The sequence below is a fragment of the Nycticebus coucang genome, chromosome 1 (genome assembly GCF_027406575.1).
Source record: "Nycticebus coucang isolate mNycCou1 chromosome 1, mNycCou1.pri, whole genome shotgun sequence".
In the NCBI taxonomy this organism is placed as follows: domain Eukaryota; kingdom Metazoa; phylum Chordata; class Mammalia; order Primates; family Lorisidae; genus Nycticebus; species Nycticebus coucang.
In genome coordinates, this window is record NC_069780.1 from 195,211,663 (window position 1) to 195,238,773 (window position 27,111).

At 54.1% G+C, this 27,111-nt stretch overlaps 1 protein-coding gene across 1 annotated transcript in view; it reads left to right on the plus strand.

The window, feature by feature from the left end:
• Positions 1-27,111, plus strand: part of LPCAT1 (lysophosphatidylcholine acyltransferase 1) — a 51,814-nt gene that overhangs the window by 20,407 nt on the left and 4,296 nt on the right. The window contains exons 3-13 of the mRNA XM_053593386.1: positions 1,777-1,991; positions 6,806-6,918; positions 8,197-8,257; positions 12,313-12,371; positions 14,038-14,072; positions 15,265-15,319; positions 17,199-17,281; positions 22,398-22,523; positions 22,943-23,096; positions 25,353-25,448; positions 26,851-26,992. Coding sequence (XP_053449361.1) covers positions 1,777-1,991; positions 6,806-6,918; positions 8,197-8,257; positions 12,313-12,371; positions 14,038-14,072; positions 15,265-15,319; positions 17,199-17,281; positions 22,398-22,523; positions 22,943-23,096; positions 25,353-25,448; positions 26,851-26,992 — 1,139 coding nt within the window. The remainder of the gene's footprint in view (positions 1-1,776; positions 1,992-6,805; positions 6,919-8,196; positions 8,258-12,312; positions 12,372-14,037; positions 14,073-15,264; positions 15,320-17,198; positions 17,282-22,397; positions 22,524-22,942; positions 23,097-25,352; positions 25,449-26,850; positions 26,993-27,111) is intronic.

Sequence of the window (27,111 nt, forward strand, 5' to 3'; positions counted from 1 at the left end):
GGGCTGTCGCGGTGATGTGCTGGCTAGCGACCCAACATGTATCCTCATCAGAGACTAGTGCAGAAGGGAACGTGTGCATATAAGATGCTCAGTTCTTACATATTCCATTAATCTAGGCTGATTTATACTTTCCATGTTTATTGTCCAAATTTCTTCCAGAAAGAGTTCATTTTAGTAACATCACACCTGGTTCCAGGAACCTTGGGTGTCCAAGGTACACGAGGTCTGGGCTGTCCACACTCAGGTGTCCGCTCCTGACCTCAGGTCTGATTTCACTCCCCTTCCAGTAACATTGTAGGTAGGGTTAGTTTTTTAGGTGTTTAATGTTCTTTTGTCTAAGAATGAGGATAAACTCATTTACAATATAGAGACCCTTAGTTTGGGCCTGTGGCTTTTCTGTTGGTTTTCAGAAGTCCTGTGCTCTGGCAGAGACTCCAGGGCACCAAGCCCTTTGCTGTTCTTTGGTAAATAGTGAACAGGACCCTCTGTCGAGCTCATGGTCAGAGGGCATACAACATAGTAGCTGTTTTCTTGCCACATCAGCAGCTCCTGCAGGGATTTCCCGGCCTGGGCTATGCACAGATGACCCTCAGCAAACACTGCACCTTCAGGTTCCATATGAACCAGAGACCACGGGACCCCCTTCCTCTATCTGAGGGCTACACCCTCTCCTGCAGGGGGCTGTGGACCCCCTTCCTCTGTCTGAGGGCTGCGCCCTCTCCTGCAAGGGGCCGTGCCCACTTCCTCTGTCTGAGGGCTGCGCCCTCTCCTGCAAGGGGCCGTGGACCCCCTTCCTCTGTCTGATAGCTGCGCCCTCTCCTGCAGGGGGCCGTGGACCCCCTTCCTCTGTCTGATAGCTGTGCCCTCTCCTGCAGGGGGCTATGGACCCCCTTCCTCTGTCTGATAGCTGCGCCCTCTCCTGCAGGGGGCCGTAGACCCCCTTCCTCTGTCTGCTAGCTGTGCCCTCTCCTGCAGGGGGGCCATGGACCCTCTTCCTCTGACAGCTATGCCCTCTCCTGCAGGGGGCTGTGGACCCCCTTCCTCTGTCTGAGGGCTGTGCCCTCTCCTGCAGGGGGGCCATGGACCCCCTTCCTCTGTCTGATAGCTGCGCCCTCTCCTGCAGGGGGGCCATGGACCCCCTTCCTCTGTCTGATAGCTGCGCCCTCTCCTGCAGGGGGGCCATGGACCCCCTTCCTCTGTCTGATAGCTGCGCCCTCTCCTGCAGGGGGGCCATGGACCCCCTTCCTCTGTCTGATAGCTGCGCCCTCTCCTGCAGGGGGGCCATGGACCCCCTTCCTCTGTCTGATAGCTGCGCCCTCTCCTGCAAGGGGCCGTGGACCCCCTTCCTCTGTCTGATAGCTGCGCCCTCTCCTGCAGGGGGCCGTGGACCCCCTTCCTCTGTCTGATAGCTGTGCCCTCTCCTGCAGGGGGCTATGGACCCCCTTCCTCTGTCTGATAGCTGCGCCCTCTCCTGCAGGGGGCCGTAGACCCCCTTCCTCTGTCTGCTAGCTGTGCCCTCTCCTGCAGGGGGGCCATGGACCCTCTTCCTCTGACAGCTATGCCCTCTCCTGCAGGGGGCTGTGGACCCCCTTCCTCTGTCTGAGGGCTGTGCCCTCTCCTGCAGGGGGGCCATGGACCCCCTTCCTCTGTCTGATAGCTGCGCCCTCTCCTGCAGGGGGGCCATGGACCCCCTTCCTCTGTCTGATAGCTGCGCCCTCTCCTGCAGGGGGCCGTGGACCCTCTTCCTCTGTCTGATAGCTGTGCCCTGTCCTGCAGGGTTGTGGACATCCTGCTCAAGATCATCATGCGTACCATGTGGTTTGCCGGCGGCTTCCACCGAGTGGTGGTGAAGGGGCGGCAGGCGCTGCCCACCGAGGCAGCCATCCTCACGCTAGCACCGCACTCCTCCTACTTTGATGCCATCCCCGTCACCATGACCATGTCCTCCATCGTGATGAAGGCGGAGAGCAGAGACATCCCGATTTGGGGAAGTGAGTGAGTCCCTGTTTCCCTGCCCCACTGAGAAGAAGGGACAAGCCCCCCCACTGCCCCCACCTCCCCTGCTGGAATGATCCCACCCCAGGGAGGAGCCCCTGCTGGGACCATGGGTCACTGTGGGGACACAGAGCCTGCCGTGGAGGTCGCACCCGTAGAAGTGGGCACCAGGCTTGCATCCCATTCTCTTTATTATTTTCTTCTGTAATATTAGTGTGTGGTTTTCACTTTTGTCAGCACCCAAGTGCCCGCAACATCATTCCATGTTGGCGTGCTCACTTCAGGTCTGTTTGGCAAGGATGCATCAGCTTTATCAGACAGCAGCTAGAAGGGGGCAGCTCGGGGGCTTATGTGTCCCAGGGCTACCATAAGGAATCACCGGTGCTAGGAAGCCTAACAGAAGAAATTCATTCTCTCTCCTGGAGAACGGAAGCACCTCCAGGGATTGGCAGGCTGAGCTCCCTCCCAAGGTCCTGGGCCAGGGCTCTTCCCAGCTCTGCAGCTGCAGATGTCCTGAGCTCATGGCCACTGGCTCCAGCCTCCGCAGCCTCAGGGTCTCCCCTCTGTGCATCCCCCTGTGTCTCTTAGAGGGACCGGTCAGATCATCCAGAGTGACCCTGTCTTGACCTACAAAGACCTCCTTTCCAAATAAGCCATTTCACAGGGTCTGGGAGTGAGACTCGGACACATCTTTTGGGCCCACCACGATATCATTGCTCTGTGAGAGCCATAAGGAGCCCTGGACAACCCACCACTCCTCACTTTGCAGATGAAAACACCTGCCCACAAACAGCCTGGCCTCGCCAGCCCTGTCCTTGAGGTGCCCTCGAAGGTGCCGTCAGCTTCTCGGCAGGTTCTGGGCAGGCACAGGGCAGTGAGTGCTGCACAGGAAGAAGGGAGCTCCTTGGCTACAAGCCTGGGCACCTGAGCTCGCGTCTGCACAGCACACCTGACAGCATCCACATTTGTGTAACGGCCACATGCCCAGTATTGTGTGGGTTCTATTTCCTCTAATAGGAAATTATTGCAGGAGGTCTTGCCTGTGGTGTGCTGTTTGCAAAGCAGATGCTGAATGTTTCACTGTGGCTGTTCCTGGTACACTGAGGAGCCGTTTTCCTGGGCACAGGCTAACGCTTAGTAACTCTCATATTCTGAATGGAGGCTAGTCTCCCGATGTGGGCAAAAGGCTGGCATGTCTTCTCTGAAACGTCCTTCAATTTTATTCTTTCCTGTTCTCCTCCCTCATTACTGAGAATCTAAGACAAACGGGCATTTTTAACTAGCATTTTGTCAACACAAACTTCCACACCCCAGTAATCCTCTCTGCAGCTGCAGCCAGAAGGCGTCAGCTACGCAGCTTCCAAACCCCCACGGCCTGCAACACTGGCTGAGCCGTCTCCTGCAGAATAACCAGACACATACTGTGGACGCATTGCCAGACCCTGAGGAAACATCTGTAGTGGCTGCACAGGGGACACTCCAGTGCCCAGTGACCGTGACTGTGAGCTCCTGTTAACCTGCCCCTCCTCTGGGAGGCTGAAGAGCTGGCCCTTGGCCACAGCACAGGTGCTGGCAAAGTTCCCACCCCTCCCACTGCAGGCACAGCCTCTCTGGTGACTCCCCAGACGCTTCCTCAGCCCAGCCCAGACCTTCCACAAACAGCTTCTGCCTGGGAGGTCTCACCCCTAAGCTTTGCTATGGAAGGGCCATGTCCTCCTCACAGGGTTGGTGTGAGGACTGCTGTGTCCTGAGCCAGGTGTTTGGGGCTGAGTGTGTCAAGGATGAATCCATTCATCTGCTCTAAGCTGTGGACTCAGCCTCCTTGGCTGGGATGTGGCCAGCAATGATGAGCTAGGGTGTGGTTTGTCCTGGGCACAGAGTGAAAGTCCCAGTGGCTTTGTTCAGTTCATTTGGGCTCAGCTGACCCTCCCAGGCAGCCAGGGTGTTGTGAGGAGGCTAACAGTCAGGACATACACAGTCTTAAGAGGCCCCATGAGTGGCATCAGGTCCTCTGCTTAGAAGTGACCCATCTGATCTGAGGACATTGCTTATAAAATAAAGCTGCCTGCAGCAGACCAGGTGCCCAGCAAGCTGGGCTACCTCCTTCCCAACCAAGTATCCTAGAGGGAGGTCTGAGACGCTCAGATGTCAGTTGTGGACATAGACCAGTAATTGAGAATTCTCTGCCATGTGCCTGGACCATCAGATGAAATCCCCAAAATTCCCTGAGAGCCAGGTGGAGACTGTGGTAATTGGCAAATTTACAGCTCCCTTTGGTAACACTGACAAGTCATCACAAGGCCTCACATGCAAGGGAGCGTGTCCCTGCTGACGGGACCGAGGCAGCCTGGTGCTGGTCCTGCTGAGGCTTTGGTCCATGCAACAGGAGCACTTCTGGGGAGCTCTGTGTCAGGAGGGTGGTGCCCCAAGGCCAGGGTGTCAAAACCATCTGTGTGGGCTGAGTCTTCAGGCTCTAGGGCCCTCGCTGGCCTTCACTCAGTGTGGGGTGAAGAAGGGCCATGGCTGTTCCACAGGTGCAATGAAGTCTCCTGTCACTGTGGTTCACAGCCTGAGGGCGAAGGATTATGACAAGCTTACTGGAAATTGTAATCAGAATTCAAATATTCCCAAGTTTTATTTCCTACTTGCCTGGTTTTGAGGTCATGCACGCCTAGAAGGGTTGTTGTCCCAGGAGTACAGCAAATGACTCTCCTGGCACGTGCTGGCCTGAGCACATTCCCATTCAGCCCAGTGTTCCCCAAGGGTTCCAGTTGGTCACACTTCGGGGTCCTCTTTGGCCCCTTCAACAAAATTGTGAGCCGTGGAAGATCTGAATGTTGAAATGCTCAGATTATTTTCACTTTTATCAATATGAACTAGAGTGACCAACCCAATGAATTATTTTTATTCCGTGGTAAGTTTCCTTGCAGTCACCTTTGTGGACACACCCACCCATTTGTTACTAACACTTGGGGCCCAAATGCTCCAAGTAGGGAGGGCAGAATGGGCAGTCAGGAACCACAGTGTACAGACAGGGCCATCAGATTCCCTGGAAGGAGCCCGTGTGCTTTCTGGCCTCAGACGGACGTCGTGTTTCCAGCTCTCTGAGTGAGACCATCTGGAGGCTCATCTGGCAACCTGCAGCCCGACATTTTGCCACGTTCCTGGGCTCCAGCGCTGCCCTGCCAGCCTGTGTGTGCCCCAGACCCCATGAGGATGGAGGGGGGGCCTCACACCTTCATTGCTTTTTCCTCACTGTTCTAGACAGAAAAGGGAAACTTCATCTCTGGTGAAATGAACCAGCCATTGAGGCTACAAAGTGATGTCTCCAGACCTCTGAATCCCTCTGGGGAGATGGCAGGAGACTTTGGGCAAGACAGCTGGAAGAGCCCCGGGCAGCGTCACTGTCCCTCCTGGGGCCTCGTCCTAGACGATCCTGCCTGCCTTCCTTCTCCTCCTTGGCAGCATTGGGAATTCCTGATGAGTAAGGGTGAACCGGCTCTGAGGATGGTGAAGTGACAGCAACTCCAGGCACAGGAAGAAAACCTCAGAGCTTTGCATCCCCCTGCCCGTTAACAGAAGGGCCCGTGGACCCAACAGGGAATTGCAAGATAGAGGAATTCTTTTTTTCCTTTAATCTTCTCTTGCTCTTTGGGGGAAGAGAGGTTATAGATACGATTCTTTACAAGTAATAGAAATGATGAGAGACCTGAATCAGCTAAACTGGGACCCAGGGAGAAACCGTACCCTCGCTCACCATCCTGTCTCCAGAGCAAGGCTCAGAAGTCACTCAAAGTTTTCTGAGACTCATCTTTCCACTCATCGTCCTCTTGCAGAAGGACGATGCTGTGGCCCTGCTATTGGTGTGGTGGGTTGGGTGCCATTCTCACTACAGGGCAGGTCCCTTGTACCCAGCCCCCACCCCCACGGAAACAGTGCATCTCCTGAGGACGCCTCAAGTACCACAAACCAGCTGGCTCCAACAACAAGGATTTGCTCTCACTTCTGGGAAGCCAGAAGCCCAGAATCAAGATTCTGGCCACCTGGGACTGTGCTGAAGGCTCCACGCCCGGCTCCCAGCACTGGCTGGAGTTCCTTGGTCACAACCACATCACGGCAGTCTGACTCCTTCCTCACACGGCCCGCTCCCCCATTCTGTCTCCTCTCTGACAAAAAGACCATGGGGGGCTGTACTCATCCTTGTAACCTGATCATGGGTAACAACCCCATTTCCGAGTGAGGTCCCAATCACAGCTAACAGAGGCAGGGACTCAGCTTATCTTCTGGAGGATGCAGTCAGCCCCCATGGGGGCTGGAGCCCTGGAGCCCCTGCTGCATTAACACGGGTGACCGAGGACTTGGCCTCCTGGTGGAATCTGGTTCCCTCCTGCGTGCTCTGTCCTGCCCCATGGCCCTGTGACTCCTGTGTGCTCTGTCCTGCCCCGTGGCCCTGTGACTCCTGTGTGCTCTGTCCTGCCCCGTGGCCCTGTGACTCCTGTGTGCTCTGTCCTGCCCCGTGGCCCTGTGACTCCTGTGTGCTCTGTCCTGCCCAGTGGCCCCGTGGGCTCCTTCCTGTTACTTTTGGCCTTGTAAGTTGCAGAGCATCCCTAAAATCATGTGAGGCCGTTGGCAGAGCAGGTCCCTGACTTCCTAAGTGTCAGGCACTGCTTCAGAATCTGCCCAGCAGCACAGCCCCCAGGGACCTGTAGGCTCCCGTCTCTCCACACGCCGTGGGCAGCCTCCTAGCACCCCCGTCCTGCTGAGGCAGAAGCCACACACCCCCTCACTCTCTCCCACCTCTCTCCTCCAGCTCTAATAAAGTACATTCGCCCAGTGTTCGTGTCCCGCTCAGACCAGGACTCTCGCAGGAAGACAGTAGAAGAAATCAAGAGGCGGGCGCAGTCCAACGGAAAGTGGCCACAGGTAATGCTGCCCTGTGTGTTCTGAGGATTTCATTCTAAAGGTAGGAACTTGGAGAATGGGGCAAAAGAACAAGAAAGGAGCTAGGACATTTTTTACTGGGTGTTGGATTTTGTTTTTTTTTTTTTTTTTTGGAGAATATCTGAATCTAGGAATATGTTGAGTATCAGCTGCCTTTGGTTATGGTGTCTGTTTTAAAGTGAAAATGAGGAAAAATGATTTTCAAATGCATTTCAGTTTCCTGAATGATCCCTTCTGAAAGTAAGCTCTAACTCAGCTAGAGGCTGGCCAGCCCACCTTCCTGGGTGGAGTTGAATTTCTGAGCTAACATGTCAGCCTGCACATTCTCACTTCCAGAAATCCTGAGGGACCTTCCCTAGCCCACCTGATGGGCAACATCAGACGCGCCAACTCCCTGTAGGCACATCCTTGGGGTCGTCAGCTTAGATATGTGCGTTTGGCTCGTGCTGTTTCTTTTCAGTCAAGCCAACATTAACAGCTGGAAATCTCACAGGCCTCTCTGGGCTCTGGTCACTCAGGAAACATTGCAGGGGCTGGGCCATGGCCACCTGTGCCCAGGGGCAGCCTCTCCGGGGCCCCCTGCCACCCCAACAAGCACGGGCTTCTCCATTCATTACCTGCCCAACCCTCAGGTGTGCTCAGGAAACCACACAGCTCACCTGAGGACTGCCTTCCCCTCAGAGCCTGGAAGGGAAGACAGGCGTGTAGGCTGGACCTCCGCAAATGTGGGGCAAATCTGAATTGCATTAGCATTGCTGCAACTCAGTCTGACCATAGCTGTTACAGGGTGTTTCTTCATTGCTGGTGCTATGCGTCCTCCCCTTGCCTGGCTTACCCTCTGCGCACAGCCACGGTTCCACCCTCTGAGTCCATCCACCTGGGGACGTGTTCCCACTGACCTTCCTTCCTAATGAGGTGCTGCTTTCTGTCGGGTGCTTGTCTGGTGCTAACTGCAGGTTACCTTAACTGAGCCTGATTCTCACAGCACCTGTGATGCGGGCACCACACTGACTCTGTTTGGGGGAAGCAGTGGTCTAAGACATGTGCTGTCTGCATATGTGAGTTGCTTCCAGGCCTTGATGAGCAACAGGGTGGGAATCTGTGTCTGCTTCCACGATCTTATGCTTCTCACCTGAATATGATCAGAGTTTTCAGATGATGTCCATGGTAGTAGGGCCTGTACTGTGAAGACTGGCACTTACGAAGTCTGAATTACAATCATGTGTGGCTTAATGCTGACCTTTTTCCCTCTATTTCAAGATAATGATTTTTCCAGAAGGAACGTGTACAAATAGGACCTGCCTAATCACCTTCAAACCTGGTATGTCAACTTCTAAGTTGTTTGTTTTTCTCCTTAGGAAGAACAATATATTAAAGTGATATTTTAAAATAATGTCATATGTTAATAAGAACTTCTACCTTTCCCCTGCATGTGGGGTTCTTAGAAATATTCCTAAGAAAAGTAACAAAATAAATTTCAGAGTTTGAGGCAGGATTACAGTGTTTGCTCGAGGGTGCAGAGATCACGATTCCAGGCATCTGCAGTGAGGGGGGGCGGTTTCGCCTTGGCTTGAGCCCCAGAGTGGTAGACCCCATGTCGGGAAGGGGCTCTGTGCCCTTGGCAGTGGTTCACAGTGCCCTGGGGTCTGCTCTGCGACCTGCCTTCCTGGTCTGCGTCTTGGCCCAGTGGCTGAGCTCTGCTCCTATCCTCAGGGCCCGGGTTGATATTGCTCTTTCGCTGCAGGCAGGGCGGGTGGGCGTGAAATGCACAAACACATGGACCCCCTCCTGCACTTGCCTTATCTAAGCTGGAGCTTAGATGCACTGCTGGGGTCAGGGTGGGCAGAGCCCACTGTTCTGACTCTCCGTGTGGAATGTGCTTAGAGTTCTGCACAGCCGCGGATGCTTGTCAGCAGGTCCACTGGGCCCTGTGCTGTCACTTGGTGTGCTTGTGGTGGTGGTTCTAAACTGTGTGCACAGGGCCTGTGGGCCAGTTCCCAGAGCTGCCAGTGCCTTGCTCGGGGCTGACCCCTCAGGCTGCCCTGCCTCTGGGGTCACAGCCCGAATGTCTGGGCTTTCTGGAGAGCTTGGCTGAGGAAATCCAGAGCCACATGCCCACGTGTGTGCACATGGTTTCTGGTGCACATGGCTGTGCCCTCCTCAGATGGGCTTGGCTTCACCCCTGCACCCACCTCTTGGTGAGAGGGCAGATAGCAGGTTGCCCTCCTCAGATGGGCTTGGCTTCACCCCTGCACTCACCTCTTTGTGAGGGGACAAATAGCAGGTTGCACAAGCAAAGACTTAAGTGCAGCAGTACAGGAAAAGTCGGGTCCCAAATGTGTCATCATCTTCATAACTTGTTCTAAGTTGTCCTGATCAGAAGCAGAGACATAGCAGACTGACACGGCACCTGGTGACTATGAGGAGGACAGGCCTGAGAACTGTGTGCCCCACCCCATCCTCTAGGTGTGGCCTGTATGCTGGGCGGGCTCCCCCCAGGAATGACAGGGACGGCATCAGCAATGCCGTGGTGAGCATGCAGGAGCAGGTGTGGGGATTGCCAGCTGGCCCAGTCATCTGGGGAAAATGTTCTGAGGCCGAAGGGTCCTCTTCCTGTGAGAAGCCTCCTAAGAAGGGCTCCCAGCCATGCTCCCTGGAAGAAGGAATTCAGAGATGGTGGGGGATGTACAGTTCCGTCAAGAAGGTCAGCAGGGCTCAGGTGACATGGAGAGAAGCCACATGTGGTGGGCCCCATGCAGCAGGTGCGACGAGAACTTACAGTGTGCTGGATAAAAAAACAGGGCTGTCCCCAGCAGGCCCCAGTAGTGTCCAGGGAGAAGCCAGATTCCAATCCCAGGCTTAGTGGGTTTGTGGTCCAGCGTGAGCACCAGCTACGTTGTCCTTGGCATGAAGCTCCATCCCTACCTCCTGTCACGTGTTTAGGATTCCACAGGCATTTCGCCTCTTAGCCAGGAGCTTTTCAATCAGGTTTTGAATGTCTTGTTTGGGGGTGAGGTTGGTGAACAGTGCCGTGACCCTGACACCTCACAGTGCAATTGCCCAGAGCCGCTGGACAAAGGTGCTCCCACACAGCCTGATGCTTCAGATGGGACATGCTGGCCTGCTCTAGCACCCACAGGCCACACTGGCCACTTGTTAGCAGTCAGGACTTTGGTGGGATCAGCTGACCAAGGGGCCCAAAGACAGCCCCCAGCAGGCTTGGGTCCCAGACCCTTGACAAGCTGTCTCACTACACACCTGTTCCTAGACTGAGATCTCAGACCTGAAGGAAGACCACAGGGGGACACCAGTGCTTCTGCAGTGACACAAGCCTAGACAGGCATGGGCAGCCTGAGTGGAGGGGCTGGGCTGGGCTGGGTCGGGTCTGTGCAGTGGCCCCACCATGGACGCAGCTCTGCCGGGTGATGTGTCCTCCTCGTGTGAGGCCACACGGTGGTAGATGTGGCTCTCCTGGCAACAGGGGCTACTCCTCCCAGTGCCGTGCTGTGGAGACATGCAGGTCTGAACAGGTGGGAATTGGTTTCTGAGGCCATGGGGGTGGGGCATCTGTTTGGCTGTCTTGTCCCAGCCTTGTCATTGGAACAGGTGACATTAGACCCTCACCCAGCCCAGGGCATGTGAACATCGAGGTTTCTGTCCAGTTGAGAAGGTTTCCCCTGCCTCTCCTCCCTGTCCCTCTGCTCTGAAACACTGGGTCTGGGCTCCCTTGTTGGTTTTTCCCAGCCTGACTGTCCATGTGCATCAGGTTCTGGGTACCAGCAGGGTCCAGGTGCTTCTGGCCTTCACAGGGCCCCTCAGAGACTGGGGAGGCCACAGACTCCCGCAGGCCTTCCCACTGGTGCTCCTATGAAGCCTCCAGCTCTGAGAGGCCTGTGTACCCTGGGACCCCCGCCCCAAGTGTTGCATCGAGAGGCACCATGGTACCATGTATGCAGTTATGCTTAGCACCGCCAAGGTCCAGCTTCACACACAGCCAGGTCCCCACGTGGGTGGCGAGCATTTGCCACGGGCTATACTGCCTGTAATTCCTTTTTCCTGAAGTTAGGACCAAACCATATTCATGTCCCCATGTGCTGCTGGGCCCACGGCAAGGGAGAGACACCTGCAGCCCTGGGTGTGGAGAGAAACCCAGCACAACGGGCTGGGGATGGGCCTCCAGGCAAGACGCTGCAGCTGCAAGAGGACATCCTGTGCAAGGTGAAATCTGTGCAGGCTGGCCATGCATGCAGGGATGCAGCTCACATCCTGGCCTCTGGCCTTGGGCCACCATAAAGGAAGCAGCCTTAGAAATGGGAGCTCCTAGAAGGCCCAGGGCCAACGTGGCCTTAATTCTCCCAGAGTTGTGCAAAATCCCCAAGCCAGGACCAGCCCTGATTTCCTGATGAACGGAAGGGCCCGTAGGACTCTCCCTCCCACCCCCAGAGCTGATGCTGCCCCTTCCTGTCTGGACACTGCTGGTCTGTGGGAAAGTGCTGCCTCAGATATGACACAGCCCTACTGCTTGGCCAGCAGTGGTGTCCTCCACAAACATCTGTCTGTGTTTTTAAATTTCACTACTTCTGATACCTGAGTTTTCCAGTTTTAAAAAAAAAATCTTTAAACAGAACTTAGAATAGAAACAGAACAACGACACAGGACAGTTCTGTGGAGCCTTATTGAGGCCTCCAAGGGTCTGATGTGCCCAGTGTAGAAGACAGAGTGGGCTGTGTCCGTGACCTCACCAGGAACTAGGACATTCCTGGGGCCTCCAGTGGCAGGCTAATGTTGCTGGGGGCTTCTTCCAGTTCCTTAGGAGCCCACCGGGTGGCAGCCGCTGGGAGAGGTGGGTGCAGGGCTCAGGGCCAGGCCAGCACAGCTGGTAGAGACCTGAGGTGGTCAGTGTGCTTGGCAGGAGCCATCCCAACCCGTAGGATGGATGGAGCTTAGCCAGTCCTGTGGACCCCTGGGTACAGCATGGGGATGCTCACTTCCCACAGGCCCCTTCCAATGCTGACCACCCCAACCTGTAGTATGGATGGAGCTTAGCCAGTCCTGTGGACCCCTGGGTACAGCATGGGGATGCTCACTTCCCACAGGCCCCTCCCAGTGCATGCCCATTTCAGCAGTGCCCTCATCCTGTGGCACTTTTGTGCCCCAGTCTCTCACTGGCTGGTGCCCTGACCCTGGAGCTCTGCCCTGTGTTGATGGTCAGGAGGGACATTGGGATCATCCAGGTAGTGGTGACTCTGTTGACCGGGAAGGTCTAAGCAGAAAAGCTGATTGACTCCAGAGCAACACAGGCATGCGGCCCAGGCTGTGCCCTCCCTGCCTTACCCGCGGCCGCAAAAATAAAACAGCTGTCTATTTCCTTGGCAGGTGCATTCATACCCGGCGTCCCCGTCCAGCCTGTGGTTCTACGATACCCTAATAAACTGGTGAGTTGTGTTTTCCTGGAGTCAGTGCTAGGGGGAGGCAGCTGGGCAGGAAGGTGTTAAGGTGTCTGTGTCCCTGCGTCTACACCTCGGTATTGGACAGGGCACGGCAACTCCAGGGATGCGCCACATCCCTCTCTCCAGCTTTGGCCCCGGGACTGTGCCGCACGTGGGCTTCTTCTACGGTTTCCAATAAACCTCATAATTTTAAATTGACACATGAAAGACAGATGAGCAGTGGCCCTGACATTGTGGAGAGAGACACTCCACCCCCATGTCCTCAGCTATTCTCAACACCCAGATCATCCTCCAGGCAGTTTTTAATTCAGGACTTTCCGTTTTAGGAGGGATGGAGGCAGGAGAAAGAATTGACATTACAGCTAACCAGCCTTTATCTGCCTCCGTCAGTGCCCAGGGTTTGTTTAAGAACAAAATAATCAGAGGGATACTTGAAGCTCAACTCCTGGGGCGACTTTACCGGGCCCCCATTTCAGGGTGGAAGGCCCAGGTGAGGCCTCAGATCAGGTCCTGGCCTCCATCCTGCACCCCGAAGGTGCAGTAAGCACCCCAGCGCCATGCACCTCTCAGGCCTGGCCCCAGCTCCCTAGGGCACCTATTCAGTGCCAGCCGCACTGTACCTGCTGCTGTGACCGTCCTGAGCAGTGTCCTCACCCCTGGACTAGGCCCTTGCAGCAGAAACTGCTCACATGAACGCACCTTGCCTACAGCCCTGGCCCAGCCCTGGGCTCACTGTGGCTCTTCCCAGTGGAATTGCCCTTGGCTGCTCAGTGCTGTGAGCTGCTGCACACAGCTGTTCACCTTCATGGTGGCAAAGGAAAACTCACTGAGGGACACACAGGGGCCATGACAAGACAGAATGAGTGTAGCAAATGCAGTGGTCTGTGTGGACACAAGGGGTTTTGAGCCCACCCACCCCCAGTATCTGGCCTGTGTGATGCCAAGGTTTGTGCCCCAGCCCCTGCACCTGTGGGCTGCACTCCACCAGAAGGGGCAGGTGTTTGGACAAGGCCCAGAGAGGCCCTCTGAGCAGCCAGTTAATGCATGAGCCATGGCCATGGCCACAGAGACCAAAGGATTCTAGACTATGTTTAACAGAAGCTCTGAAGTGGGGGCTCCCCCTAACCCCTCCCCTCCTGAGCTACAGAAGCCACACCCTAGAGGCAGCTCCCGGGAGTAAAACAATCAAGAATAAGGGACCTGCCATCTTGTGTAGAAATCTAGATTTGTGAAGCTTGTTTCAACTTGTTTGAAGCAATGTGGCTTTAACTGGCCTCTCCCAGAAGTATTCAGCTCAGTGCACGGAAGCCGAGTGTCCACCTGTGTGAGGTGATGGTGTCAGGCAAGAACAGACCAGTTGGCTGGCAGGAGGCCTCAGTCTGGGGATGGAGCTTCACAAACACCCCTGGGGGGTGGCCCTGGGCCTGCTCTTGGCTGAGGAATACCCAGAAAGGGAGGGCAGAAAAGGGCTGGGTTGGGGCGAAATTGGTGACCTTGGGGTTTGATAGGGTCTTGGTCCTTGAGCCCTGGGCAGTTGGGGGTGAGCACCCTCCTCTTCCCTTGCCCTAGTACCTCTGTGGGGGTGGAGATGGGCACACACAGGCACCAGACACCCGGCCCGGACTGACAGCTTCTGCTCTCTCTTCCTCAGGACACTATCACGTGGACGTGGCAAGGCCCTGGAGCGTAAGTTGGAGGCCACATGTCCTCTTTGTCCTACCGTCCTGTGAATGGGGACTGCCCTGTGCTCTAGTTACTGTGGCAGTGGTGCCTTTAACAGTCAGGTGCAGCCGGTGTAAGAACTCAGGTGCACATGTGGCCCTCTCATGTTCCCGAGGGTGCTCCTCAAGGGTGTCTGGTTCATGTCCAGCGGGAAAGTGACTGAGTCTTCGTCCCATCTCAGGTTTCCCTGAGTCTTCGTCCCATCTCAGGTTTCCCTGAGTCTTCGTCCCATCACCCCCTTGGTGGCCCCAGTAAAGGAAGCAGAGATTCTGGGGTGTCCAGAAGCCCCTAGAGTGCAGGCACAGGGCAGGGCAGTGCCGGAGAAGGAGGGACAGGGACTACTGTAGTCAGTGTCCCTGTCCCTGAGACAGACTCTGAAGCTAGGCAGTGCAGTGGCTAACAAGCCCACGGAAACCAGGAGCTGGGCTTCCGGGGGCTATGTCTGGGCTAACATCTGGAGGACGGTGGCCTGAGGGAGCAGGTGGGGCCCAGGGACCTTGGGAGGCAGTGGTCTGCTGGCACATCTGGTGGCCCTATCAGCTGTCAGTGCTTCTCACACTGGAGCTTGGCAGGTGATCCATGAGCAGTTAACTGCAGTGGGAGAAGAGCTGGGAAGAGGTTCTGGGGGTCTCAGAGGCCTGCATGACAGGGTGGAAAGGGATTGGTGTAGAAGGAGTCCAGAGGTGGACTGTCCATCAGGGGACCTGAGCCTAAGGATAGAGCTTCCGGTGGTCCCCTGCCCCAACTCCTGCTAACAAGGAGGTTAGGCACTCTGGGGCCAGGCTTGTGGGTGGCGTGAAATAGGGCCTGTGCTGCCTGGGGATGGCTGTAAAGGGACAGGCATGGGGTGGACAAGGTCTCCTGAGCTGGAGGGCAAACGTGGAGAGATGAACCAAAGATGCAAGCAGGTGTTGGATGAGAAAAGTGCATACCCCATCTGACCAAAGGAGCCTTTCACCTGTGGCTATATATTAGCATTTGGGTTTGAGCTGGGGAAGGCTCAGCCTCCTCTCTGAAGGGACATTAACTATACAGCAGTGCCCTTTAGAGACACGTGGGACTAGAAATTTTGCTCCAGAATGAAAGTAACTAAAAGAAATTAAAAACAGTAGCTTTTAACCAGACTTGTAAATCTATTCAATGTGATGTTTTTAAGGTTTAAAATCCTGTGGCTTACCCTGTGTCAGTTTCACAATCAAGTGGAAATTGAGGTTTGTATAAATACAGTGTTACGGGTGGCTGAGTTTTGTGACTTGTAGACACAGTGCTACCCCGGAACTGGTCTGGATACAGCACTACCTGGTGTCCCCTGCCCTTCCTGTGGATCCCTCTCCATTTCTCAGGGCTCCATGGAGGGGCCTCCCCATCACTTTGCATCAGTTAGTTTTCCTTGTATGATTTTGAACCATTCTTCTAGTATTTTTTAAATCGAGAAAGCCAACTTTTATAGTTTAAGGGCATATTAAATTGGCACATGCAATGAATAATTTTTTTAGGTTTTAGTTTCACCTGTTGCTAATACTGAATTCATGCTGTGATAAGTGCCTGTCACCATCCTCTGTTCAGTACCTGGCCTAACAGTGGAACCTGCCACCCAGTCCTCAGCCTGTGGGTCTCCAGGGTCGTGGTGCCTGTCCTGTTGGCTAAGTGAAGTACAGTCACTTAGGTACAGCCTGTGAATTTTTATCTGAGTGGTTAAGGAAGTTGCTTTTCTTAAAAAGATGAACTAATATGCTATTTCTACATCTGAAAATTAAAGATGAGTCATATGCAACTTAAATGTTTAATAGAACAATTTGCTACCTTCCAATAAATATTGCAGAGTGATGCTAAGTGTATAAATCAGACTGGCTTTCAGTGAGGCTGTTTACTTCCGTGTAAGCTGTTCCAATTGCAAAGCACTAGCCCAAGTGTCTTGTCTGAGGCTGAGGCTGGTGATCCCTGCTGATCAGGATGCTTTATGTGACTGGTTCTGTCCTGGGCAGGAGGGAATGCAGGCCAGTCCCCGAGGATGGAAGCCTGGAGTATGAGCTTATGCTTCTCCATGGCTCACCACTTTTGAGCAGCTACTTCAGACCTGGTTTCTCATTTTAAGAAGCTGAATTGCTAGCCAGGTGTGGTGGCTCACACCTATAATCCTAGCACTTTGGGAGGCTGAGATAGGTGGTTTTCTTGAGATCATGAGTTTGAGACCAGCCTGAGCAAGAACAAGACCCAGTCTCCACTAAAAATAGAAAAACTAGCTGGGCATTGTGGTGGGTGCCTATTAACCTACCTACTCCAGAGGCCAAGGCAAGAGGATCACATGAGCTGAAGAGTTTGAGGTTGCTGTGAGCTAGGACATCACAGCCCTCTACCAAGAGCAACAAAGTGAGACTCTATCTCAAAAAAAAAAAAAGAAAGAAAGAAAGAAAGAAACTGAATTGCTTTGGAAAATCATACTAAATGTCTTTACTTGTGTTGTTCATATGAGATTCTAATGTTACTATGAGGAACCATAACAATTTATAGAATCTTTAGAAATGTAGGAGATTAGAATTATACAGTAAGAATAGTTAAGATTTCAGAATGTTCCTGCGTTCTTAAATATGGGTTAAAGAAAGAGAAGTCCAAGCTAGACTTTTGCCTTTTCACGTGGAGCAGGGGCTGGGTGTGGGGCTTACAAAATGCTGTATAAGCATTTACTCGGGTAAGGGCATGTTACTAGAACGATTTATTTTAACTCCAAAATCCTGTAGGTGGCAAAAAAACTGCTAATGGTGTGTTTCCAATGTAGAAATAATTTCTGTGCTATCCCAACACAAAACAGACCTTTAGAAATGGAAACACACATGTAATTCTTTCACAGTTAAAGTCCAGACCCCTCCCTAAGGCCCCACACAGTGTGCCGTGAGTGAGGCCATCTGCCTGGGGCACTGCTGGGAGCATTGCACACGTGTGGGTGTGTGTGTGCATGTAGCGCCTGCGTCACACGTGCACAGACCTGTGTCAACATGGAAGGTGACCCGCATTCTGCGGACAGGCAGTTTGGTGGTGCTATGAGGGTGGTGTCGGGTGCTCTCGGAGGTAACGTGGCTTCTCTGTGTACAGTTCCTTCCTGTCTACACACCCTCGGAGGAGGAGAAGAGGAGCCCCGCACTGTACGCCAGCAACGTGCGGCGCATCATGGCAGAGTAAGTGACTGGGGTCTGTCCCCACTCCCATCTTACCTGTGGCGGGTGGCACTCAGCCCTGAGCTGCAGCCAGTCACCCAGGAGACTCCCCTGCCACCCCCGAGACCCTAACAGAGCCAATCACTCAGGAGGGTTCCCTGCCACCCCTGAGATCCTGACAGGGCCAATCACTCAGGAGGGTCCCCTGCCACCCTCTGAGATCCTGACAGGGCCAATCACCCAGGAGGCTCCCTGCCACCCTCTGAGATCCTGACAGGGCCAATCACCCAGGAGGGTCCCCTGCCACCCCTGAGATCCTGACAGGGCCAATCACCCATGAGGGTCCCCTGCCACCCTCTGAGATCCTGACAGAGCCAGTTACCCAGGAAGCTCCCTGCCACCACTGAGACTCCGCCACAGTGGGTCACCCAAGAGGCTTCTTGACACCCCTGAGACCCTGACACAGTAGGTCACCCAAGAGGCTCCTTGACACCCCTGAGACCCTGACACAGCAGGTCACCCAGGAGGCTCCCTTGCTGAGGGCAGTACAGACACAGTGGGTCAGGTGGTGCTGACAGTTCGGGGCTCCCATTTCTGAGTCCCTTGGTTTACACTCTGTGGACACACCACAGGCAGCCTGGGTTACCCACTCCTGCGCCCTCCCTCCCAGAGCATTTGCACCGAGGGTGGAAACAGGTCACTCAGCCTCCACCACAGGCTGCTCTGAATGTGTAGCCGAGTGGACACTGAATTGGGGGGAAGGTGCGTTGGCCCGTCCAGGCCAAGCCCGTCACTCGAGGCTTCTGCTGTGGTGCTGTCTGCTGTTGGGGACATGGGAGGATGAGAACATGTGTTATGAAACTCAATGAATGCTGAGCGGCCCCTGCTTCCCTGAGAGCCATCTGTCTGTCTCACACACTTTGAGGGACTGGAAGGTTTTGCTCCAGTCAGTGAATGGGTCTGCCATTTCCTTTGTGTGATTCAGACTTCTCTGAAAATCCTTCAAATGGCTGGGAACCATGTTCTATCATCACATCTGGGCTCCTGGGTGGGGGGGTCAGGGGGGGTCTGCTGCGTCACAAATATCCTCTCCAAGAAAATGGAAGAAATAACGGCGGGGGTGCGGCGGGTGGGATGGGCGCCTTCACCAGTGGCGCTGCCTCCTGGTGGGTCTCCAGCATTGTAGCAGGTCCTGGGATGTGTCGGAGGCAAGTTCTGCACTGCACTAAGCCACATAGAAAACCAAGACAAGTCAAACTCTAGGCCCTTGCACCAAACAGCCAAGTTGTGAGTACAAAGGAAATGAAAGTCCTGCCCAGTGAGCACACGAGCAGTCAGAAGCCAAACAGCCTCACTGCAGATAACGGAGAAAGTCTGAGGAGTCTGGACACATCAAACCAGCCACAACACTCCCTTAATCCAAAGCCTGATCCAGTGTGAGGCCATGACTCTCTTCACTTCTCTGAAGGCTGAGAGGGGTGAGGAAGCTGTAGGAGAAAATTTGGAAGCTGCAGAGGTTGGTTCATGAAGTTTAAGGAAAGAAGCCGTCTCCACAACACAAAAGTGCAAGGTGAGGCAGCAGCACTAATAGAGAAACCGCAGCAAGTTACCTGCACAATCGCTGATGAATGTGACTGCACTAACAAGTTTTCAGTGTGGATGAGGCAGCCGCGTAGTGGAAGAAGATGCCATCTGGGACCTTCATGTCTGGCTTCAAAGCACAGGCTGACCCTCTCCATTGGGGCCAGTGCAGCTGGTGACCTTAAGTGGAAGCCAACACTCATTTACCATTCTGAAAGTCATCCAGCCCTCAAAGACCATGCTAAGTCTACTCTGGCTGTGCGTTCACAGAGTAACCTAGATGACAATACCTCTGTTTACAGCATGGTTGAGACCTGCTCAGAGGAGAAAACAATCTCCTAAGTATTACTGCTCAGTGACACCGTGCTCCACGGAGACACACAGGAGATTCACGTTCTCATGCCTGTAATACAGCATCCATTCCTCAGCCCTTGGATTGAAGACTAATTTTGACTTTCAAGACTTACCTAAGAAGGCTTGACACCCATAGCACAGCGGTTGCTATGGATGCACCAAGGGTGGCTGGTTTGCACCCAGCCCGGGCCAGCTAAGTAACAATGACAACTGCAACAACAACAACAAAAAAAAAAAAAAAATAGCTGGGCATTGTGGTGGGCACCTGTGAACCCAACTACTTGGGAGTCCGAGGCAAGAGAATCACTTAAGCCCAAGAGTTTGAGGTTGCTGTGAGCTGTGATACCGTGGTACTCTACCAAGGGTGACATAGTAAGACTGTCTCAAAAAAAAAAAAAGATGCATCTAGGGTGCATCTTACAAGGGTACATGTGAAACTTACTAAATGTAGAATATAAATATCTTAACACAATAACTAAGAAAATGCCATGAAGGCTATGTTAACCAGTTTGATGAAAATATTTCAAATTGTATATAAAACCAGCACATTGTACCCCATAACTGCATTAATGTACATAGCTATGATTTAATTTTTTTAAAAAAAGTCTTATCTAAGAAATACATTTCATAAGGCTGTAGCTGCCATGGATACTGATTCCTTGGATGGCTCTGGCCAAAGTCAGTGGAAAACCTCCTGGGACAGAATCTCCATCCTGGACGCTGTCAAAACACTCTTGGTTCATGGGAGGAGGTCTCAATCAGGAGTTTGAGAGACGTGGCTTCCAACCCCGTGGAGACTGCGTTCCCAGACTTCAGTGGGAGTCCCAGTTCCAGACTTCAGAGGAGGAAGGACCTGCAGATGGGGCAGAGGTGACAACTGGAACTGGAGTCAGCAGGGGGGACTAGTTCATGTCATCACACGGTGGAGCTTGGAAGAGACCAGGAGGAGCTGCTTCTCTGGGGAGCAAAGATGGTGGTTTCTCGAGATGGGATCTACTCGTGAAGATGCCATGAACACCATTGAAATGACCGTCAGGGGGTTAGAATCCTCCATGCACTTCACTGGTAGAGCAGCAGCAGGGTTTGAAGGGATCAACTCCAGTTTGGAAGTTCTGTGTATAATGCTGAACAGCGTCTCTTGCTACAGAGAACTTTGGTGAAAGGAAAAGCCAGTCGGCATCTAAGGAAGTGCCACGGCCACCCCACCTTCAGCACCTGCCACTCAGGCCCAGGACCCCCACCAGCAGCCTCTGATGATCATTTGCCTTTTTTAATGATGAAGTATTTTCAATTCAGCCATGTACATGTTTCTTAGAGATAATGCTGTCGCACTTAAACTACAGCCTTGTGTAGACGTAACCTCTCATGCTCTGGGAAACCAGGAGTGTGTGACTTCGTCGTGACACTCGCTTTACCATGGGTCTGGAAACAAGCCCACGGTGTCTCCAAGGCACCCTGTGTTGGGGAAATTATTAAAAGCCCCTTCAATATGGAGATTCCTTAGGGGAGGGGTGATGTTTGGGTTTTTATGCTTGGTTAATTCCACCGTAAACATGTTTTAGTAAGCAGGGAGAGACTGTCTGCCCTGAGACCTCGCTCTATATACCCAAGTCCTGGGGTCAGGGCCACAACTGGTGAAGATGCCCTGGTTCCCTGCATGCGCCCATGTGGAGTGGGGCTGTTAGGATTTCAGGGCTTGTGCTGTACTGGTTTAGAGTAGAATTGGATACACAGGATGAAATGGCAGCCATGTGGCCACCACATGCTTTTCAGCAGGACAGAAACCATGAGGACACGAGCCAACAGTGAGGGGCAGCCCCTGTTCCGAGTGAGAGCTGGGGGGGGGCGGGGGGGGAGAGCTGCCAGGCAGGAGTGTGCTCAGCACTGAACACAGACATCAGTGGGACTCCCAGGGTCTCTGATAAGGGCTTCTGGGGGCAGGGGCAGGGGTGGGAGCACCTTTCCTGACCTTCAGGAGGTGTCTTCTGTCCCTGTAGGGCTCTGGGGAGAGGACTGTGTCTAGGCTGCAGGTTTGGGTGCCACACCTGCCCAAAGCCCCTCCAGTGCCCATTCCCGCCACCTGCTAGGTTCCCACTACCAGGGAAGAGTTGCAGGGGGAGTGCTCTGCATCCCCTAGAGAGGGGGTGGCTTTTCCCACCCATTCTGCACTGACTGAGCAGCTCGGGAGACAGCCTGGGGTGTGTGCAGACCCTGCTTTCCCTGGTTCATTTAAGTGGGAAAATAAACTTTATCATGAGTTTCTTCTGTTGCCTGTAACTTTTTCTTTTGGAATTGCTGGAAATTGCCTTTAATGTGCCAACAGGTGGGAGAAGGTGACCCACAGCTGGACAGGGACCCCCAGAGAACTGGGGTGAAAGAGGATCTGCCCATTGGTCAGACGTATCCTCACATATTTAGAGTAGCAGACTCATTTTTAAAGGTTTTCATGCCGTTTTCTTCTTGTGTGGGGTGGTTTCTTTTGCCTCAAGTTCTTTCTGAGTTGATAGTTCCCTGTGCCCTGAGGGCACCCCAAGGCCCTTCCATACAAACAGTCAGCCTAATTCTGGGTGGCGGAAGTTTCTATTCTTAGAAAACCCATCCTGTTCATGACTTCCACTTTCAGCTTGGCCCCCACTTGTATTCACAGTAATTTCTTTTTAATGTATAACCAACCTAGAAATGACATTATGCGGTGCCTGTGGCTCAAAGGAGTAGAGCGCCAGCCCCATATACCAGAGGTGGCAGGTTCAAACCTGGCCCGGCCAAAAAACTGTAAAAGTAAAATAAAATCACAGGAGCCTGAGTGAAAGCACCAGGCTGTTTCTGCCTGGGTTCCACCAAGGGAGGAAACTCCTTACCCATACACATTGTTTTGGCCAGATGACCCCATGACGTAGACATATGGTCCCAGAGCAGGACGCGCCACATGCAGTCCTTGGCCACTGCAGGGATTTCTGTTCTCAAAGACGATTCGAGAGAGCCCCAGATGGTGCCTTGGGAAGCAAAGGTGCCTCTGTTACATTTGGTGACCCTTGCCGACCTCTTACATCTCTAGAACCTTCCTTTGGGTGTGGACACGTTGCCCTGTGTCCATCCTCTGGACACACAGCCAGGGGAAGAGCCCTTTGCTCAGCTACTTGGAGGGGACTGTGAGAATGGAGGTCTTGGGGTCATGCTGATGGGTCCCCGCGCTCTCTTGCAGGGCCCTGGGCATCTCTGTGACCGACTATACATTTGAGGATTGCCAGCTGGCCCTGGCAGAAGGACAGCTTCGCCTCCCTGCTGACACCTGCCTCTTAGAATTTGCCAGACTCGTGCGTGGCCTCGGGTAAGTTCTCCGTTCTTCCTAGAGAGCTGGAACCAGGGCTGCCAGGGTCCAGCTGAGGCTACCAGAGGTCAGGGCAGGCAGTTAAGGAGATAATTGCTAATAATGCTTATTCTGTTCTTTGTTTTTCAAATACCAGCATCAATCCACATAGGATTGTCTTTAAAACTTTCCATGCTTGGCAGCTCTCCCTGCAGGTGCTGCCCCAGGAGGTCACCCCGTAGGACACCCCGCCCAAGGGGCATCCACAGAACCACGGAGCACAAACATCTCTTTAGACACTCAGCACCTACTGTGCACCCTCAAGTCACTACGGTGCCTTTCCTTGAAAACCGACGTGTTCTTCATACAAAGTAGTTTAATATTTCAAGGAGTCATAACAGTAAACCTCTTGTTGATAACTCTGTAAATGTTTTTTCTAGGCTAAAACCAGAAAAACTTGAAAAAGATCTGGACAAATATTCAGAAAGTGTTAAGATCATGAGAGAAGAGAAGATCGGGGTTTCAGAGTTCGCCGCGTACCTAGAAGTCCCGGTGTCTGATGTGCTGGAAGACATGTTCTCGCTGTTTGATGAGGTGGGGCCACCACTGAGGGTGGTGAAACCTCTGGCTTTCAACGTGTAAATTGTCCTCAATGTAATACGAGCACGTATTAGACAATTCCTCAAGCATAGAGGGGGAGCCACCCTCCTTACACACCCTGTCCCAGGGAGAGATTCCTGCCGTGCTGTATCCAGTACTGAAGTTCTAATGATTCCAAAAGGCTATCCCCATACTGGGATCTCCAAGGGACCCTGCACTAAACCACCACAAGCCAGCTCAGCTGGAGTCTCTTCCGCACACCAGAATTTCTAGATACTGTGCCCCCTTCTAAGAGATCCCCTGAGAGGTTCCCCGTGGGCTTGTGTTAGCGTGTGAGGACCTCTCCCCTAGGACCACCACCCCTCCCCCACATCCTCTCCCCCAGCGGCCCCACTGCGCCCTCTCCCTCGCCCCCCTCCTAGAGCCCCATCCCCCCAGAGCCCCATCACCCCTCCACATCACATCCTTAAGTCAGACACGGTAGCCAAGGGAGTCAACAATCACGTTATGTTGTCATGGCTTAAAAATGTGGGTGGCCTTGAGGGGCTTGGGAAGGCATGGGTGGTGCCTGAGGGGGGACAGGCTGTCACGCCTCTCAGAAATCCCTGAACCTAAGCTGACCTGGAGGTGCGTGTCAGGGCACTGATACCTGAGCTGTGGGTCCCGCTGGGCCCGTGGCGTGTTAGGGCTCCTTCAGCCCTGCGTGTTCTGTGTGAAGCTACAGCATGTCCCTTTGCCATCACAGTGTGTGCCATGGGACAACATGGTGTGCTCTTTATACCAATGAGGAACAGCTGTACATGGACTTCGGTAGAACCCAGGGGAAGCAAGAGAGTGGCCTCAACATCGTGAGGCCTCCATGGTGTGCAGAGCGTGTGAGCCACTGCCACCTTTTATTGGTGGTGTGATTGAGTGATTTTTGCTGCAGACCAGATGGCTGTGCTGGACGCAGCTCTGGGCAGCGGAGGCAGGCACAGACTTCATCTCCTATAGGAGCGCAGCTCTGGCTGCATTTCCACTGAGATGCTTTCAAGCAGCCTCGAGTTTCAGATATGAGACCGTAGATGTTGATTCAACAAACAGTTGTTAATTTTCTATTTTCTGTTCTTTCAAATTCATAATGATCCTTTGAGGTGGGAGTGTTGCCTGTTTCACAGGGCTCAGGCCCAGAGGGGATTCCTTCCCAGAACTAGGACCTCGTCCTCTTGTTGGGTCAGAAGTAAACTCAACATACCTGTGCCCACCTCCTTCCCTGGAGCACCTCCCCACCCATGCCACGCCTTGAGGACAGAAATGCCCCAGGGACCTGTATGTGCCCCACAGCCGAGCCATTTGCTACTGGGGAGGCTCTGGCTCCTATGCTGTCCTGTGCTATGGTGCTCCTCACCTCTGCCACCATCTCACTGACCAGGGAGTCCTCCCTCTGCCCCAATGCTCCTCACCACCTCTATCTGATCAGAGTCCTCCCTCCATCTCCAGGCGGTCCTCCCCTCCTCTGATCAGGGAATCCTCCCAACCCTGAGTGCTCCTCACTTCCTCTCTCTGGTTAAGAAACCCTCTTTCCCCTTCTGGGTGCATCGCCCCTCTACCTTTAGCCAGGGAGTCTTCCCTCTGCCCTGAAGTGCTCTTACCTCTTCCTCTAGACCAAGGAGTCCTTCTTCCCCTGGTATTCATTTGCACTCTGTGCTCAGTGATGGGGTGGTTTTTTCCCAGGCCCAGGTGTGCCCAACACCAACAGGAGTGTGGTCTCCCATCTCTGTCAGTCCTGGCCTGTCCCTCACACAGCACAGCACCAGCCCGCTCACCAAAACAGCAGCTCACCCTGTAGAGGCCACAAGTACACCTGAGGGTGGTCAGCAGGCCAGGGGCTGAAGCCCAGAGCTGCCCTGTGCTGGGCTCCCTGTCACGTCTTGCCACAATCAGACTAAGTGCTTAGAGCCCAAAGCAAGCATTGGTGCTTACTGGTTTGTCTTTCAAAATGCAAGTCTTGGCAGGTGACTATCGTTATTTTGCACATGCTTTATTGAGAAGCTCCCCATCGTGGTCTTAGAATTGGACAATTCGTGGTAATGGTCAAAAATCACATGCACAGTACAGTGACCTTAGAGGGTCCAGGTGTTACCAGTCTTCTCCCACAGCGCCTTTCACACAGCCAGACGTCAAGTGAGCCTGGACTGACCCTTTGGGTGACATGCGGGACCTGTGTGCAGCACTGGAGCTCTGCATGCCTGACAGGGCCTTTCCCCACAGGGCAACGGCTGGATGGACCTGCGAGAGTACGTGGTCGCCCTGTCTGTGGTCTGCCGGCCGGCCAAGACGTTGGACACCATCCAGCTGGCATTCAAGGCAAGTGTGGGTTCCGCTCATATGAGTTTGGTGCGGGCAAGGGACTTGGCCTAACTGCTGTTCTGTGAGCCTCTGCTGGCTGTTGTCTATAAAACACCCAGAAGACTAACTGAAATTAGCAACCCACGCTTGTAATAAAGACATAGACTAGTGACACCCCAGACCCCAGGGCCGGGCTGGCAGGTGTCACTTCACCACCTGCTCTGTGTCCGCATGTCTCACAAGGGGCGGCACACCTCCTCTCTCCCTGCACAGCCTCCCTGTTGGCCTGTTGCCTGGTGAAGAGAGCAGGGCTTCGGAGCTGCCCCAGGCTACACCCAGCAGGATGTGTCCTGCCAGAGCTGAGCCATTTGCCACTGGGGGGATCCCACAGACACCCCCCCCCCCAGGAAGCCTTGGGGCTTGCCTCACTGGACACTTGGATCTAGAATAGAGCTGGGCAGGCTTTGTCTGGAGAGACCGTTCCCTCAGGGACTCCCGAGTGAGCACAACTCTCATCAGCTAGACTCCCAGGACAATAGAAGTGAGGAAGTGGCTTATCTCCCCACCCTGAGAACCTTTCTGGCCCCAGCACAGCCTCTCCGCAGCAGTGCTGGGGGTCCCCACATGGAGAGGTGGTTCATGTTGATCACACCAGGGGAACTAACTGGACAGTGTCACCATGTGGTCACCGCTTTCTAAGAAACCCTGGCCTCCCTCCAGACCTGGGCAGGCTGCCGGCCTGATCTGGCCCAGGCCTCACAGATTTGTGGCCTCTTTGCTGACCCCGCCTCACTGTACCTGTTCAGACAGCCCCCTAGCGCCTGCTCCAGAGTCACTCAGTAGAGCCTGTAGCAGGATGACGGTGGCAGGAGGGGAAGCTGGGTTTGCACCTGCTCCAGAGTCCGCCGGTAGAGCCTGTAGTGGGATGACGGTGGCAGGAGGGGAGGCTGGGTTTGCACCTGCTCCAGAGTCCCCCAGTAGAGCCTATAGCGGGATGACAGCGGCAGGAGGGGAGGCTGGGTTTGCACCTGCTCCAGAGTCACCCAGTGGAGCCTGTAGAGGGATGACGGTGGCAGGAGGGGAGGCTGGGTTTGCACCTGCTCCAGAGTCCCCCAGTAAAGCCTATAGCGGGATGACAGCAGCAGGAGGGGAGGCTGGGTTTATTTCTCAGTATAAAAAGTGGGACAAGGAATGGGTCCCTCCGTTGTGTCCAACAGGCAGCAGGAGGGGCCGGGTCGGCTTTGGCCTCACCAGGTTGTTGACCTGCTCATTGGTCACTGGGGGTCAGGTCAGCAGCATCCGAGTTCTCAGGGCCTTGGGGCTGCTGGAGAGCCAGGACATCTGTGGGGTCACTGGCCCATCCTGGCCAGGACAGAGGAGGCGGCCGTGAGGTGACGGTCTACTCTGCTCTGCCCTGCAGATGTATGGGTCCCAGGAGGATGGCAGCATAGGGGAGGGCGACTTGTCCAGCATCCTCAAGACCGCGTTGGGGGTGGCGGAACTTCCTGTCACAGACCTTTTTCGAGCTATTGATGAGGAAGAGAAGGGGAAGATCACATTTGGTGAGTGGCGGAGGTGGGGTCACACCGTGAGTGGGAAGGACTCACCATTGTGCTGGCCTGAGCATGCCCCTGGAGCGTCCCCAGGCTCCCCTCTGTGCACCAGGCTGCCCTGCATCTCC